At 58.4% G+C, this 16,663-nt stretch overlaps 1 protein-coding gene across 2 annotated transcripts in view; it reads left to right on the top strand.

Annotated features, from left to right (window-relative positions):
- SPAG17 (sperm associated antigen 17) overlaps positions 1-16,663 on the top strand; it is a 384,631-nt gene that overhangs the window by 282,971 nt on the left and 84,997 nt on the right. For both annotated transcript variants that reach the window (XM_075334839.1, XM_075334840.1), the window contains exons 14-15: positions 883-1,104; positions 1,182-1,219. In XM_075334839.1, the coding sequence (XP_075190954.1) occupies positions 883-1,104; positions 1,182-1,219 (260 nt within the window). The remainder of the gene's footprint in view (positions 1-882; positions 1,105-1,181; positions 1,220-16,663) is intronic.

Here is a 16,663-nt window from a genome sequence, read left to right as displayed (position 1 = left end):
TGTCGGCCTCTGGGCGGCTGGGGGTGTTGGCCTCTAGGCGACTGGGAGTGTCGGCCTCTGAGTGGTTGGGGGAGTCGGCCTCTGGGCGGCTGGGGGGTGTCGGCCTCTGGGCGGCTGGGGGGTGTCGGCCTCTGGGGGTGTCGGCCTCTGGGCGGCTGGGGGTGTCGGCCTCAAGGCGACTGGGGGTGTCGGCCTCTGAGTGGTTGGGGGAGTCGGCCTCTGGGCGGCTGGGGGGTGTCGACCTCTGGGCGGCTTGGGGGTGTCGGCCTCTGGGCGGCTGGGGGTGTCAGCCTCTAGGCGACTGGGGGTGTCGGCCTCTGAGTGGTTGGGGGTGTCGGCCTCTAGGCGACTGGGGGTGTCGGCCTCTGGGCAACTGGGAGTGTCGGCCTCTAGGCGACTGGGGGTGTCGGCCTCTGGATGGCTGGGGGTGTTGGCCTCAGTGGTTGGGGGAGTCGGCCTCTGGGCGGCTGGGGGGTGCCGGCCTCTGGGCGGCTGGGGGGTGTCTGCCTCTAGGCGACTGGGGGTGTCGGCCTCTGGGCGACTGGGGGTGTCGGCCTCTAGGCGACTGGGAGTGTCGGCCTCTGGATGGCTGGGGGTGTTGGCCTCAGTGGTTGGGGGTGTCGGCCTCTGGGCGGCCGGGGGGAGTCGGCCTCTGGGCGGTCGGGGGGAGTCGACCTCTGGGCGGCCGGGGGAGTCGGTCTCTGTATTTGTCAATAAAAGTGTGAAAAGTTGTAGAATGTTTATAATTGTCCGTCAGTAATCATAGAAACGTCCGACTAAAAGAGCAAAAAACACTGAGGCGGCAGAACGTGTGGCGTAAGCCTTGGCGGCGGCTGTTCCGTACAGCCTGAGTAAGCATCTGCTCCGGTTCCTTCTCTGCAGACTTCTGCTCGTGGGATGCAGTCGCCCGGGCGTTCAAGCTGCTGACGCTGGAGACTCTGCCGCTCACCGGGTTTGATGAGTTTGGAGAATTGGAGGGCGCAGGGCAGGTGCTGGAAGGAGACGGCCGCATCCCCTGGGACGACCCGGCCGCATTCACACGGCACATGATCCGGAGCTGCAGCGTGAGGCGGATGTATGAGCAGAGGGCGGCGGAGGCCTCCAGTACGTCCCGCACCGCCCCGACATCCCGCTGATGGCAGTGTATGGATGTGACCGCAGCACTTATTTCTCACCTGCAGGGGGAGCTGAAGATCAACATCTGGAAGATGAGATACAGGTGAGGTGGGAGGAGCTCCGGTGCCCTGTACTCTGCCATGCATATATTATACAGTATATCATAAGTGAGTACACCCCTCACATTTGTAAATATTTTCTTATATCTTCTCCTGGGATAGCGCTGCAGATCTGACCCTGTGATACAATGTGCAGTGTCAGTGTGCAGCTTGTATACAATGTGCACTGTCAGTGTGCAGCTTGTATACAAATTACAGTGTCAGTGTGCAGCTTGTATAACAGGGTAAATATTTCAGCACTGCTATTAATGTCTAAAGTGAGTACACTCCTAAAAGGGGCTTTAAAGGGGTTGTCCACCACAAGGATGATCCCTTGTGATTCTACGTTTTCCCCAAGTAAAATTAATAAATCCTGTATTCCCCTCTGCGGCCAGTGCGGTTCTGTCGGTGTTGCGGCTCAGGTGACGCTGCAGCCAGTGCGGTTCCAGTGGTGTCAGGGCTCAGGTGACGCTGCAGCCGGTGCGGTTCCAGTGGTGTCGGGGCTCAGGTGATGCTGCGGCCGGTGCGGTTCCAGTGGTGTCGGGGCTCAGGTGATGCTGCGGCTGGTGCGGTTCCAGTGGTGTCGGGGCTCAGGTGATGCTGCGGCCGGTGCGGTTCCAGTGGTGTCGGGGCTCAGGTGACGCTGCAGCCGGTGCGGTTCCAGTGGTGTCGAGGCTCAGGTGACGCTGCAGCCGGTGCGGTTCCAGTGGTGTCGGGGCTCAGGTGACGCTGCGGCCGGTGCGGTTCTATCGGTGTTGCGGCTCAGGTGACGCTGCAGCCGGTGCGGTTCCAGTGGTGTCGGGGCTCAGGTGACGCTGCAGCCGGTGCGGTTCTATCGGTGTTGCGGCTCAGGTGATGCTGCAGCCAGTGCGGTTCCAGTGGTGTTGGGGCTCAGGTGACGCTGCGGCCGGTGCGGTTCCAGTGGTGTCGGGGCTCAGGTGACGCTGCAGCCAGTGCGGTTCCAGTGGTGCTGGGGCTCAGGTGACGCTGCGGCCGGTGCGGTTCCAGTGGTGTCGGGGCTCAGGTGATGCTGCGGCCGGTGCGGTTCTATCGGTGTTGCGGCTCAGGTGACGCTGCAGCCGGTGCGGTTCCAGTGGTGTCAGGGATCAGGTGACGCTGCGGCCGGTGCGGTTCCAGTGGTGTCGGGGCTCAGGTGATGCTCCGGCCGGTGCGGTTCCAGTGGTGTCGGGGCTCAGGTGATGCTGCGGCCGGTGCGGTTCCAGTGGTGTCGGGGCTCAGGTGATGCTGCGGCCGGTGCAGTTCCAGTGGTGTCGGGGCTCAGGTGACGCTGCGGCCGGTGCGGTTCCAGTGGTGTCGGGGCTCAGGTGATGCTGCGGCCGGTGCGGTTCCAGTGGTGTCGGGGCTCAGGTGATGCTGCGGCTGGTGCGGTTCCAGTGGTGTCTGGGCTCAGGTGATGCTGCGGCCGGTGCAGTTCCAGTGGTGTCGGGGCTCAGGTGATGCTGCGGCCGGTGCAGTTCCAGTGGTGTCGGGGCTCAGGTGACGCTGCGGCTGGCGAGGTTGCAGCAGTGTCGCGGTTCAGGTGATGCTGCGGCCGGTGTGGTTCTATCGGTGTTGCGGCTCAGGTGACGCTGCAGCCGGTGCGGTTCCAGTGGTGTCGGGGCTCAGGTGACGCTGCGGCCGGTGCGGTTCCAGTGGTGTCGGGTCTCAGGTGACGCTGCGGCCGGTGCGGTTCCAGTGGTGTCGGGGCTCAGGTGATGCTGCGGCCGGTGCGGTTCCAGTGGTGTCGGGGCTCAGGTGATGTTGCGGCCGGTGCAGTTCCAGTGGTGTCGGGGCTCAGGTGACGCTGCGGCTGGCGAGGTTGCAGCAGTGTCGCGGTTCAGGTGATGCTGCGACCGGTGTGGTTCCAACTGTCTCGCGGCTCAGGTGACGCTGCGGCCGATGCGGTTCCAGTGGTGTCGGTGTCGACATTGTATCAGAGGGGAGAGAGCGCGACATTGTACCGGAGGGGAGAGAGCGCGACATTGTACCGGAGGGGAGAGAGCGCGACATTGTACCGGAGGGGAGAGAGCGCGACATTGTACCGGAGGGGAGAGAGCGCGACATTGTACCGGAGGGGAGAGAGCGCGACATTGTACCGGAGGGGAGAGAGCGCGACATTGTACCGGAGGGGAGAGAGCGCGACATTGTACCGGAGGGGAGAGAGCGCAACATTGTACCAGAGGGGAGAGAGCGCGACATTGTAACGGAGGGGAGAGAGCGCAACATTGTACCGGAGAGGAGAGAGCGCGACATTGTACCGGAGGGGAGAGAGCGCGACATTGTACCGGAGGGGAGAGAGCGCGACATTGTACCGGAGGGGAGAGAGCGCGACATTGTACCGGAGGGGAGAGAGCGTGACATTGTAACGGAGGGGAGAGAGCGCGACATTGTACCGGAGGGGAGAGAGCACGACATTGTACCGGAGGGGAGAGAGCGCGACATTGTACCGGAGGGGAGAGAGCGCGACATTGTACCGGAGGGGAGAGAGCGCGACATTGTACCGGAGGGGAGAGAGCGCGACATTGTACCGGAGGGAAGAGAGCGCGACATTGTACCGGAGGGGAGAGAGCGCGACATTGTACCAGAGGGGAGAGTGCGCGACATTGTACCAGAGGGAGAGAGCGCGACATTGTACCGGAGGGGAGAGAGTGCAACATTGTACCAGAGGGGAGAGTGCGCGACATTGTACCGGAGGGGAGAGAGCGCGACATTGTACCAGAGGGCAAGAGTGCAACATTATAAGAGCGCGTCGAGAGCGCAACATTGTAAGAGTGACGAGAGTGCGGCATTATAAGAGAGCGATGAGTGCCATATTGTCACAGCCATGACATTGTAATAGGACAGTGTCACAAACCACCGGGGGGGTCACTCAGAAATCCCCCGCGCTGGCTACCAGTACGTCACAATCGGGGGGTAACAAGTGGGGGGTCACCCCTCCTTTATACCTCCCGACCGACAGAGCACGTGATGCGCTCTCTAGCGCCCCTCTTATAGTCAGGCCAATTATGGAATTGCCCGACAATAAGCAAGGAGGCCGCTATACTACTTATGCCGATTATTGAAGGGTCCCCGGTGAGAGTAGGGTATATATTCCCCCGACCTCCGCGGGCGGAATATATAAAATCTCCCCGAATCTCACTGGCCTCCCCACAATAATCCTTGGCACAAACTCGCTGCCACCAACCGCTTCACGGTAACTATTAGCCGAACACACAGACGTGGGATTCAAGATCGAGATAACAGAACAGCCCAAGATTAATTATATAATTTAATCAGCCTAAAGCACACTAGAAACTACAATATATACAATAGGGAATCTACAGAATATACATATGTCAGAGTACAGTTACAGATAAAGCATGGGTTACAAACAGGCATACACAGTTCCAGCAGTTACCTTGTTGCGTCTGGCCACAGGGGGGCGCTGTAGGCCAGGTTTCTAGGATCCTTCCCACAGATGTTTCCTACACGTGCCCCCAGCGAAAGAACCCTGGAAAATGGCCGAAGTAGGGTTATCAACCTGGCCAAATCCAGGTCCCCTCCTACCTTCGTGACCTCACAGGGAGCACTGCTCCACCCCTGGCTTGAGTTATGGACAATATCCCAACATGGAATATGGGCCATAACTTTGCCTGGGAGCGTCGTAGGCGGACGCCAATGCTCTCATTGTGACAGCTATGAATTTAGCCACAGAACGAGGGGACTCATGACCTGTCTGCCAGTTCCCCATTGGCTGATATCACGCCTGGGGCATTTCCCAATGTCCTGCTCCCATAAAAAGGGTGTGCCGGCATCGTCCGCATGCAGAGACACCATTTTTATAGTTGCCATATTTATCGGAAATATGGCTTGCGAGATATGAACCATTTTTTACTGGAGTCGTTCTGTCTGGCTATTTCCATAGCCTTGCTAACTAGCTAGCAGCTCCTGTTACAGGGTGACGGCAGGGAGTCATCCTGTGTCCATTGTTCCCACACCACCTCATTTCCATATCACAGGACATGGCCATGGAGGTGTAAGTGGAACACTGAGAACAAGAAGGGAGGGGGCACTGCCAGGGAGTGATGAGGGACTATGACTGGAGTCATAATTCATCTTCATATCCCGGGATTTGCCTCACACCTCCCCCCTTTTGAGGGCGCTAGGGGGCAGCACACTCCGGTGTTCCCCCGTGCGCCCGTCCGCGACCTCTCCTTGTCGGGACAGCCCGTCTGCGTTACCGTGGTCACGGCCCCTTTTGTGGCGAATGGTGAAGTTGTATTGCTGGAGCGCAAGGCTCCATCGCAACAATCGCCCATTCGTCCCAGAGACGGTGTGCAACCAGCTGAGGGGATTGTGGTCCGTCTCCACGATGAAGTGGCGCCCGTATAGATAGGGTTGCAGACGCTGCAGGGCCCACACTATGGCCAGGCACTCCTTCTCCATCGTGGAATAGGCAACTTCCCTTGGTAACAGCTTCCTGCTCAGGTACAAGACTGGGTGCTCTTGGCTCGCAGAGTCCACCTGGCTGAGCACCGCACCGAGGCCGAAGTCACTGGCGTCGGTCTGTACTACAAACGGCCGCGTGAAGTCGGCTGCCTGTAGCACGGGCGGGCTGGACAGGGCGTCCTTTAGGGCCCGGAAGGCTGTCTCGCAGTCCATTGTCCAATCGACTGCAGAGGGCAGCTTCTTCTTGGTGAGGTCCGTCAAGGGCTTTGCCAGGCTACTATAGCATGGAACAAACCTCCTATAGTACCCAGCGGTCCCCAAGAAGGACATCACCTGCTTCTTGGTCCTGGGGGTGGGCCAGGATGCGATGGCTTCCACTTTCTCAGGCTCGGGCTTCAGTGTTCTCCCACCTACCCGGTGACCGAGGTACTGGACCTCGCTCATGGCCAGCTGACACTTTCCCGGCTTGATGGTCAAACCTGCCCGGTGGATCCGCCTGAGCACCTGTGCTAGATGCTCTAGGTGGTCCTCCCAGGTGGGACTGAAGACGGCAATGTCATCCAGGTACGCGGCCGCGTACCCTTCAAGTCCCTTGAGCAGGGTGTTGACCATCCGCTGGAAAGTGGCAGGGGCATTCCTCATCCCGAATGGCATCACCGTGGACTCGTACAGTCCAAATGGGGTAATAAAGGCAGAGCGTTCCCTGGCCTTGCGAGTCAGGGGGATCTGCCAATATCCCCGGCTCAGATCCATGATGGTCAGGTACTGAGCCCCGGCCAACTGATCGAGCAGGTCATCGATGCGTGGCATTGGGTACGCATCGGCGACCGTGACCGCATTGAGCCCCCTGTAGTCCACGCAGAACCGAGTGGTTCGGTCCTTCTTAGGGACGAGGACTACAGGCGAGGCCCAAGCGCTGTTGGATGCCTGGATCACCCCCAGCTTCAGCATCTCGTCAATCTCCTGGCGCATGTGTTGCTGCACCTCCAGGGAGACCCGATATGCTGAACGCCGGATCGGGGGATGATCCCCAGTGTCCACGTGATGGACAGCCAAGTCAGTCCTTCCGGGCTGGTTGGTAAACAACCCCCGGAAGGGGAGGAGGGTGGCCCACAGCTGGGACCGTTGGTCTTCCAAGAGCTGGTGGCCAACCTCCACATCCTCAATGGATCCGCCTGCCCTAACCTGGGCTAGCATATCCAAGAGGGTTTCCGCTTCTCCCTCCTCGGGCAGGTTGCACACGGGGAGCGCACATGCCTCCCGCTCATGATGTGCCTTCATCATGTTCACATGGAAGGGCTTCCGCCTTCCACGGGCAGGGTCCAGGGTGACCAGGTACGTCACAGGGTTGAGCTGCTGGTACACGAGGTATGGGCCTTCCCAGGCTGCCTGAAGCTTGTCCTGTGGTACGGGGACCAGTACCCACACCTTTTGACCCACTTGGTAGGTCCTCTCACAAGCGTTCTGGTCGTACCAACGCTTCTGATCGGCCTGGGCTTGAGCCATATTGTCGTGTACCAGTTGCGTCAAGGCCTGCATTTTGTCCCGGAAGCGCATGACATACTCGATAACCGACACTCCAGGGGTGGCCAAATCCCCTTCCCAAGCCTCTTTCACCAGAGCCAGGGGGCCCCGCACACGTCGCCCGTACAGGAGCTCAAACGGTGAGAATCCTGTTGAGGCCTGTGGAACCTCCCGGTAAGCAAATAACAGGTGTGGGAGATACCGCTCCCAGTCACGCCCATGGGAGTCGACCAACATCTTAAGCATCTGCTTTAAGGTGCCATTGAACCGCTCGCACAGGCCATTAGTCTGTGGATGGTACGGGCTGGCCACCAGATGTCGCACCTGGACTTGCTTACAGAGGGCCTCCATCAGCTGGGACATGAATTGGGTCCCCCGGTCAGTGAGCATTTCCTGGGGAAAACCCACTCGGGAGAAAATCTCCAGCAATGCGGTGGCCACCTTGTCAGCCCGAATGGACGACAAGGCCACTGCTTCTGGGTACCGGGTGGCATAGTCCACTACCGTCAGTAGGAAGCGTTTCCCGGAGCTGCTGGGGATGGCCAGCGGGCCGACCAGATCCACAGCCACCCTCCTGAAAGGCTCATCGATGATTGGCAGAGATACTAGTGGGGCTTTGGGGCGTGGCCCCGCCTTCCCCACTCTCTGACAGGTTTCACACGAACGGCAGTAGGCAGCCACATCGGCCCCCATTTTTGGCCAGTAGAAATGCTGGTTTAACCTGGCCTTGGTCTTAGCGATCCCTAGGTGTCCGGCCATCGGAATCTCATGTGCGATCCGCAACAACTCCGTCCGGAACGGATAGGGTACCACCAACTGTCGGTCCCTGGGCCACGCCTCCGGTGAACCCTGCTGGACCGTGGCCCGGTACAGCCGTCCTTGGTCCCAGACCACTCGCTCCGGGTCCGAGTCCGAGGGAGGCTGTGCCGCCTGCTCCTTAAGAGCTTTCAGGCTGTCATCAGCTTCTAACGCTGCCTGAAACCCCTGACTAGATGTGGCCAGAATCGACGAGACTGTCACATCTTCAGTCAGTACCCCGGGACCTGTGTCCTGGCCTCCACCTGACTCGGCTGCCACTTGGTCAGAAGGGGAAGAGCTATCGGACCTCCGGGAGGCCCCTTGGCTTCCAGCACTCCCACTGCGGGTGACAGCGGCCACAGCCGCTGCGACCGTGGGTCGTGCCTGCTCCTCCTCCGTTCCTGACCAAGTCGCCGGTTCAGGCAGACCTACCTGGCTTCCTGACACCCCGGTTGTGGGGGAACCATGCACCGAGATCTTACCTGGGAGCACTTCCGCTCCTGGTCCGGCCCCAATCTCACCTGCCTGTTCCCCTCCTGCAGCAACAGAACCCCGCTGTGAAATCTCTGGGGACCCCACATTTGCTGTGGTAGCCCCCACCCCACACACTGGTCCTCCCCCCGCAGCACCCTGCTCTCTGCTTATCCCTGCAGAGGGCAACAGATCCCAGCTCACAGGCTGATTACTTGTAGAGGCATTGTCACACCTTTCTCTGACCCCCTCTGTCACAAACCACCGGGGGGGTCACTCAGAAATCCCCCGCGCTGGCTACCAGTACGTCACAATCGGGGGGCAACAAGTGGGGGTCACCCCTACTTTATACCTCCCGACCGACAGACAGAGCACGTGACGCGCTCTCTAGCGCCCCTCTTATAGTCAGGCCAATTATGGAATTGCCCGACCATAAGCAAGGAGGCCGCTATACTACTTATGCCGATTATTGAAGGGCCCCCGGCGAGAGAAGGGTATATATTCCCCCGACCTCCGCGGGCGGAATATATAAACTCTCCCCGAATCTCACTGGCCTCCCCACAATAATCCTTGGCACAACTCGCTGCCACCAACCGATTTACGGTAACTATTAGCCGAACACACGGACGTGGGATTCAAGATCGAGATAACAGAACAGCCCAAGATTAATTATATAATTTAATCGCCTAAGGCACACTAGAAACTACAATATATACAATAGGGAATCTACAGAATATACATATGTCAGAGTACAGTTACAGATAAAGCATGGTTTACAACAGGTATGCAATTCAATCAGTTACCTTGTGCGTCTGGCCACAGGGGGGCGCTGTAGACCAGGTTTCCAGGAACTCTCTCACAGGTCTTTCCCAACCAGGCCCCCGAGCAGAAGAACCCTGGAAAATGGCCGAAGTAGGGTTATCAACCTGGGCAGATCCAGGTCCCCTCCTACCTTAGTGACCTCACAGGGAAGCACTGCCACTCCCCCTGCATGGATCAGAATTATCCAGCAAAGGGGATATTGGCCATAACTTTGCCTGGGAGCGTCGTAGGCGGACGCCAATGCTCTCATTGTGACAGTTATGAATTTAGCTACAGAACGAGGGGACTCATGACCTGTCTACGAGTTCCCATATGGCTGATATCACGCCTGGGGTATTTCCCAAGCTCCCCCTTCCATAAAAAAGGTGTGCCAGCATCGTCCGCCTGCGCAAACACCATTTTTATGGTTGCCATATTTATCGGAGATATGGCTTGCGAGATATGAACCATTTTTTACTGGAGTCGTTCTGTCTGGCTACTTCCAAGCCTTGCTAATGAGATACAACTCTTGTTACAGGGTGACGGCAGGGAGTCATCCTGGGTCCATTGTCCTCACATCATCTCATCTCCATATCAGAGGAGATGGCTGTTGGAGGTGTAAGTGGGATGTGACACCTTCACAGATGCTGGACATTTGAGCACAAGAAGGGAGGGGGGCACTGCCAGGGAGTGATGAGAGCAATTATGACTTCTAGTCATAATTCCTCTTCATATCCCAGGATTTACCTCACACCTCCCCCCTTTTGAGGGCGCTAGGGGGCAGCACACTCCGGTGTTCCCCCGTGCGCCCGTCCGCGACCTCTCCTTGTCGGGACAGCCCGTCTGCGTTACCGTGGTCACGGCCCCTTTTGTGGCGAATGGTGAAGTCGTATTGCTGGAGCGCAAGGCTCCATCGCAACAATCGCCCATTCGTCCCAGAGACGGTGTGCAACCAGCTGAGGGGATTGTGGTCCGTCTCCACGATGAAGTGGCGCCCGTATAGATAGGGTTGCAGACGCTGCAGGGCCCACACTATGGCCAGGCACTCCTTCTCCATTGTAGAATAGGCCACTTCCCTTGGTAACAGCTTCCTGCTCAGGTACAAGACTGGGTGCTCTTGGCTCGCAGAGTCCACCTGGCTGAGCACCGCACCGAGGCCGAAGTCACTGGCGTCGGTCTGTACTACAAACGGCCGCGTGAAGTCGGCTGCCTGTAGCACGGGCGGGCTGGACAGGGCGTCCTTTAGGGCCCGGAAGGCTGTCTCGCAGTCCATTGTCCAATCGACTGCAGAGGGCAGCTTCTTCTTGGTGAGGTCCGTCAAGGGCTTTGCCAGGCTACTATAGCATGGAACAAACCTCCTATAGTACCCAGCGGTCCCCAAGAAGGACATCACCTGCTTCTTGGTCCTGGGGGTGGGCCAGGATGCGATGGCCTCCACTTTCTCAGGCTCGGGCTTCAGCGTTCCCCCACCTACCCGGTGACCGAGGTACTGGACCTCGCTCATGGCCAGCTGACACTTTCCCGGCTTGATGGTCAAACCTGCCCGGTGGATCCGCCTGAGCACCTGTGCTAGATGCTCTAGGTGGTCCTCCCAGGTGGGACTGAAGACGGCAATGTCATCCAGGTACGCGGCCGCGTACCCTTCAAGTCCCTTGAGCAGGGTGTTGACCATCCGCTGGAAAGTGGCAGGGGCATTCCTCATCCCGAATGGCATCACCGTGGACTCGTACAGTCCAAATGGGGTAATAAAGGCAGAGCGTTCCCTGGCCTTGCGAGTCAGGGGGATCTGCCAATATCCCCGGCTCAGGTCCATGATGGTCAGGTACTGAGCCCCGGCCAACTGATCGAGCAGGTCATCGATGCGTGGCATTGGGTACGCATCGGCGACCGTGACAGCATTGAGCCCCCTGTAGTCCACGCAGAACCGAGTGGTTCGGTCCTTCTTAGGGACGAGGACTACAGGCGAGGCCCAAGCGCTGTTGGATGCCTGGATCACCCCCAGCTCCAGCATCTCGTCAATCTCCTGGCGCATGTGTTGCTGCACCTCCAGGGAGACCCGATATGCTGAACGCCGGATCGGGGGATGATCCCCAGTGTCCACGTGATGGACAGCCAAGTCAGTCCTTCCGGGCTGGTTGGTAAACAACCCCCGGAAGGGGTGTAGGGTGGCCCACAGCTGGGACCGTTGGTCCTCCAAGAGCTGGTGGCCAACCTCCACATCCTCAATGGATCCGCCTGCCCTAACCTGGGCTAGCATATCCAAGAGGGTTTCCGCTTCTCCCTCCTCGGGCAGGTTGCACACAGGGAGTGCACATGCCTCCCGCTCATGATGTGCCTTCATCATGTTCACATGGAAGGGCTTCCGCCTTCCACGGGCAGGGTCCAGGGTGACCAGGTACGTCACAGGGTTGAGCTGCTGGTACACGAGGTATGGGCCTTCCCAGGCTGCCTGAAGCTTGTCCTGTGGTACGGGGACCAGTACCCACACCTCTTGACCCACTTGGTAGGTCCTCTCACAAGCGTTCTGGTCGTACCAACGCTTCTGATCGGCCTGGGCTTGAGCCATATTGTCGTGTACCAGTTGCGTCAAGGCCTGCATTTTGTCCCGGAAGCGCATGACATACTCGATAACCGACACTCCAGGGGTGGCCAAATCCCCTTCCCAAGCCTCTTTCACCAGAGCCAGGGGGCCCCGCACACGTCGCCCGTACAGGAGCTCAAACGGTGAGAATCCTGTTGAGGCCTGTGGAACCTCCCGGTAAGCAAATAACAGGTGTGGGAGATACCGCTCCCAGTCACGCCCATGGGAGTCGACCAACATCTTAAGCATCTGCTTTAAGGTGCCATTGAACCGCTCGCACAGGCCATTAGTCTGTGGATGGTACGGGCTGGCCACCAGATGTCGCACCTGGACCTGCTTACAGAGGGCCTCCATCAGCTGGGACATGAATTGGGTCCCCCGGTCAGTGAGCATTTCCTGGGGAAAACCCACTCGGGAGAAAATCTCCAGCAATGCGGTGGCCACCTTGTCAGCCCGAATGGACGACAAGGCCACTGCTTCTGGGTACCGGGTGGCATAGTCCACTACCGTCAGTATGAAGCGTTTCCCGGAGCTGCTGGGGATGGCCAGCGGGCCGACCAGATCCACAGCCACCCTCCTGAAAGGCTCATCGATGATTGGCAGAGATACCAGTGGGGCTTTGGGGCGTGGCCCCGCCTTCCCCACTCTCTGACAGGTTTCACACGAACGGCAGTAGGCAGCCACATCGGCCCCCATTTTTGGCCAGTAGAAATGCTGGTTTAACCTGGCCTTGGTCTTAGCGATCCCTAGGTGTCCGGCCATCGGAATCTCATGTGCGATCCGCAACAACTCCGTCCGGAACGGATAGGGTACCACCAACTGTCGGTCCCTGGGCCACGCCTCCGGTGAACCCTGCTGGACCGTGGCCCGGTACAGCCGTCCTTGGTCCCAGACCACTCGCTCCGGGTCCGAGTCCGAGGGAGGCTGTGCCGCCTGCTCCTTTAGAGCTTTCAGGCTGTCGTCAGCTTCTAACGCTGCCTGAAACCCCTGACTAGATGTGGCCAGAATCGACGAGACTGTCACATCTTCGGTCAGTACCCCGGGACCTGTGTCCTGGCCTCCACCTGACTCGGCTGCCACTTGGTCAGAAGGGGAAGAGCTATCGGACCTCCGGGAGGCCCCTTGGCTTCCAGCACTCCCACTGCGGGTGACAGCGGCCACAGCCGCTGCGACCGTGGGTCGTGCCTGCTCCTCCTCCGTTCCTGACCAAGTCGCCGGTTCAGGCAGACCTACCTGGCTTCCTGACACCCCGGTTGTGGGGGAACCATGCACCGAGATCTTACCTGGGAGCACTTCCGCTCCTGGACTGGCCCCAATCTCACCTGCCTGTTCCCCTCCTGCAGCAACAGAACCCCGCTGTGAAATCTCTGGGGACCCCACATTTGCTGTGGTAGCCCCCACCCCACACACTGGTCCTCCCCCTGCAGCACCCTGCTCTCTGCTTATCCCTGCAGAGGGCAGCAGATCCCAGCTCACAGGCTGGTTACTTGTAGAGGCATTGTCACACCTTTCTCTGACCCCCTCCCCTGTCACAGCTGCAGCTGAGTGTGTGTCTATGGTGTCTATGCAAGCAGAAATATCAGAGTTCACTCCCTCCTCCCTTACATCATTCATAGATAACACATTAACACTGTTAGGAGTCATGTCAGTACGGGCTGACGGTTCAGCCCTTGGTTGGGGCCCAAACTGGGAGGTTATCTGCCCCAAATCTGTCCCAAGTAGCACGTTTGCAGGGATCCGATCAGTTACCCCCACCTCCCTCACCCCCCGCCCTGCGCCCCAGTCCACATAAATGTCAGCAACAGGCAGCGCCGGGTCAGTGCCTCCAATCCCGGAGACAGCGAGGGTTTTTCCAGGGATCAAGTCTTGGGGGGACACCATCTCAGGCCGCACCAGAGTCACCTCCGAGGCGCTGTCTCGCAGTCCTATGGTCACAGACCGGCCGACGGTGACAGGTTGGAAGCTGTCCAGGGACCTACCACCACCCCCACCCACACAATACACCTTGGGCGGCCCTTGGGACGGGGACGGAGCCGGGGCCTTGGGACGCTGAGGGCACATGGCCTTGAAGTGTCCAGGTAGGTTGCACTGGTGGCACCGTCTTGGTTCCGCCACGGGCCTGGAGAGGGGAGTTGAGGGGGGCACCCCCTGCAGTCTAGGGGCAGGTGGGGCAGTCGCAGAATTCATCTTACCCCCTCTCCAGGTGCTGCTGGTGGCCGCTCTCCTGGCCTCAGGGGCCCGGTTGTTGGTGTAGTCATCGGCAAGGGCAGCTGTAGCCGTGGACCCCTTTGGCTTCTGGTCTCGGATGAACTGGCGGAGATCCTCAGGGCAGTTCCACAAGAGTTGCTCCGTGATGAACAAGTCCAGGATCTCCGGTCCGGTGGAAAGCTGCAGGCCTTGGGTCCAGTGGTCGGCAGCTCGGGCAAGTGCCCGCCGGTGGTCAGCCCAGGAGTCCTTTGGTCCCTTCTGTAGGCTCCGGAACTTCTTGCGGTAGGACTCTGGAGTGAGGTTGTACTGTTGGATCAGGGCCCGCTTGATGGTGTCGTAGCCCTGATCTGCCTCAGCAGGCAAGTCCCCAAGGATATCCAGGGCCTTACCCCTTAAACGGGGGGTCAGGTATTTGGCCCACTGGTCCTTGTTCAGATGGTGTTGCAAGCACGTCCGTTCAAAAGCAGTCAAGAAAGAGTCCAAGTCTCCATCCTTCTCCAGCACTGGGAAGTCCTCAACACGGACCTTTGGAAGTTTGGTGTCTTGAAGGTCACGTGCGGCTGATGAGGGCCGGAGCTGAGCTAGCTGCAGCTGGTAGTCACGCTCTGCCTGGCGCTCTTCACGCGCTGCCTGCCGCTCCGCAGCCTCAGCCTCACGCGCTGCTTGCCGCTCTGCCTGCCGCTCCGCAGCCTCACACGCTGCCCTGCGCTCTGCCAGGAGTGCCTGGTAGCCCTCCCGGTCTCCAGCCTGGAGTAGGGCCATAGCCATTTGAAGAAGGCTATCCGAGCCTCCCAGGCTCGGTGGAATGGCACGTGGTGATCTGCGGCCCGCTGCGGAGCCTGGTGCTTCACTGTCCATTGCAGAGCGGAGGGCTGGCATCTGGCTCGTTGAGGAACCTTGGGCGAGCTCCTCCTCATCTTGTCCATAATTGCCAGCTTGTGCGCTGTCCTCTGCAGAACGGTTTTCAGGCGTCGAGCTCCTGGAGGACTCGTGGGCAACCTCCTCATCGTCTCTGGCCTGAGCATCGGCCATTCCTTTGGCTTTGCTCCTGGTGCTATCAGCCATTGTTGCAGACTTTTGGTCACTGACACAGAACTGACACCTGATGCCTCCACACACCTTACAGTATCTGCACTCTGACACTCTAGTGTTGAGCTAGTCTGAAGACCCCAGCAGCCACAGCTGCTGCAGGCAGTCTTTAGTGTCTGGGAGTATGGGTCTCACACTCACACACACTATTATCTCGATCCCACCGCTTGCCACCAATATGTCACAAACCACCGGGGGGGTCACTCAGAAATCCCCCGCGCTGGCTACCAGTACGTCACAATCGGGGGGCAACAAGTGGGGGTCACCCCTACTTTATACCTCCCGACCGACAGACAGAGCACGTCACGCGCTCTCTAGCGCCCCTCTTATAGTCAGGCCAATTATGGAATTGCCCGACCATAAGCAAGGAGGCCGCTATACTACTTATGCCGATTATTGAAGGGCCCCCGGCGAGAGAAGGGTATATATTCCCCCGACCTCCGCGGGCGGAATATATAAACTCTCCCCGAATCTCACTGGCCTCCCCACAATAATCCTTGGCACAACTCGCTGCCACCAACCGATTTACGGTAACTATTAGCCGAACACACGGACGTGGGATTCAAGATCGAGATAACAGAACAGCCCAAGATTAATTATATAATTTAATCGCCTAAGGCACACTAGAAACTACAATATATACAATAGGGAATCTACAGAATATACATATGTCAGAGTACAGTTACAGATAAAGCATGGTTTACAACAGGTATGCAATTCAATCAGTTACCTTGTGCGTCTGGCCACAGGGGGGCGCTGTAGACCAGGTTTCCAGGAACTCTCTCACAGGTCTTTCCCAACCAGGCCCCCGAGCAGAAGAACCCTGGAAAATGGCCGAAGTAGGGTTATCAACCTGGGCAGATCCAGGTCCCCTCCTACCTTAGTGACCTCACAGGGAAGCACTGCCACTCCCCCTGCATGGATCAGAATTATCCAGCAAAGGGGATATTGGCCATAACTTTGCCTGGGAGCGTCGTAGGCGGACGCCAATGCTCTCATTGTGACAGTTATGAATTTAGCTACAGAACGAGGGGACTCATGACCTGTCTACGAGTTCCCATATGGCTGATATCACGCCTGGGGTATTTCCCAAGCTCCCCCTTCCATAAAAAAGGTGTGCCAGCATCGTCCGCCTGCGCAAACACCATTTTTATGGTTGCCATATTTATCGGAGATATGGCTTGCGAGATATGAACCATTTTTTACTGGAGTCGTTCTGTCTGGCTACTTCCAAGCCTTGCTAATGAGATACAACTCTTGTTACAGGGTGACGGCAGGGAGTCATCCTGGGTCCATTGTCCTCACATCATCTCATCTCCATATCAGAGGAGATGGCTGTTGGAGGTGTAAGTGGGATGTGACACCTTCACAGATGCTGGACATTTGAGCACAAGAAGGGAGGGGGGCACTGCCAGGGAGTGATGAGAGCAATTATGACTTCTAGTCATAATTCCTCTTCATATCCCAGGATTTACCTCACACCCTCCCCTCCTGTCACAGCTGCAGCTGTGTGTGTGTCTATGGTGTCTATGCAAGCAGAAATATCAGA

This window comes from Anomaloglossus baeobatrachus, chromosome 2 (assembly GCF_048569485.1).
Source record: "Anomaloglossus baeobatrachus isolate aAnoBae1 chromosome 2, aAnoBae1.hap1, whole genome shotgun sequence".
In the NCBI taxonomy this organism is placed as follows: domain Eukaryota; kingdom Metazoa; phylum Chordata; class Amphibia; order Anura; family Aromobatidae; genus Anomaloglossus; species Anomaloglossus baeobatrachus.
This window is presented reverse-complemented; position numbering and strand designations above follow the sequence as displayed.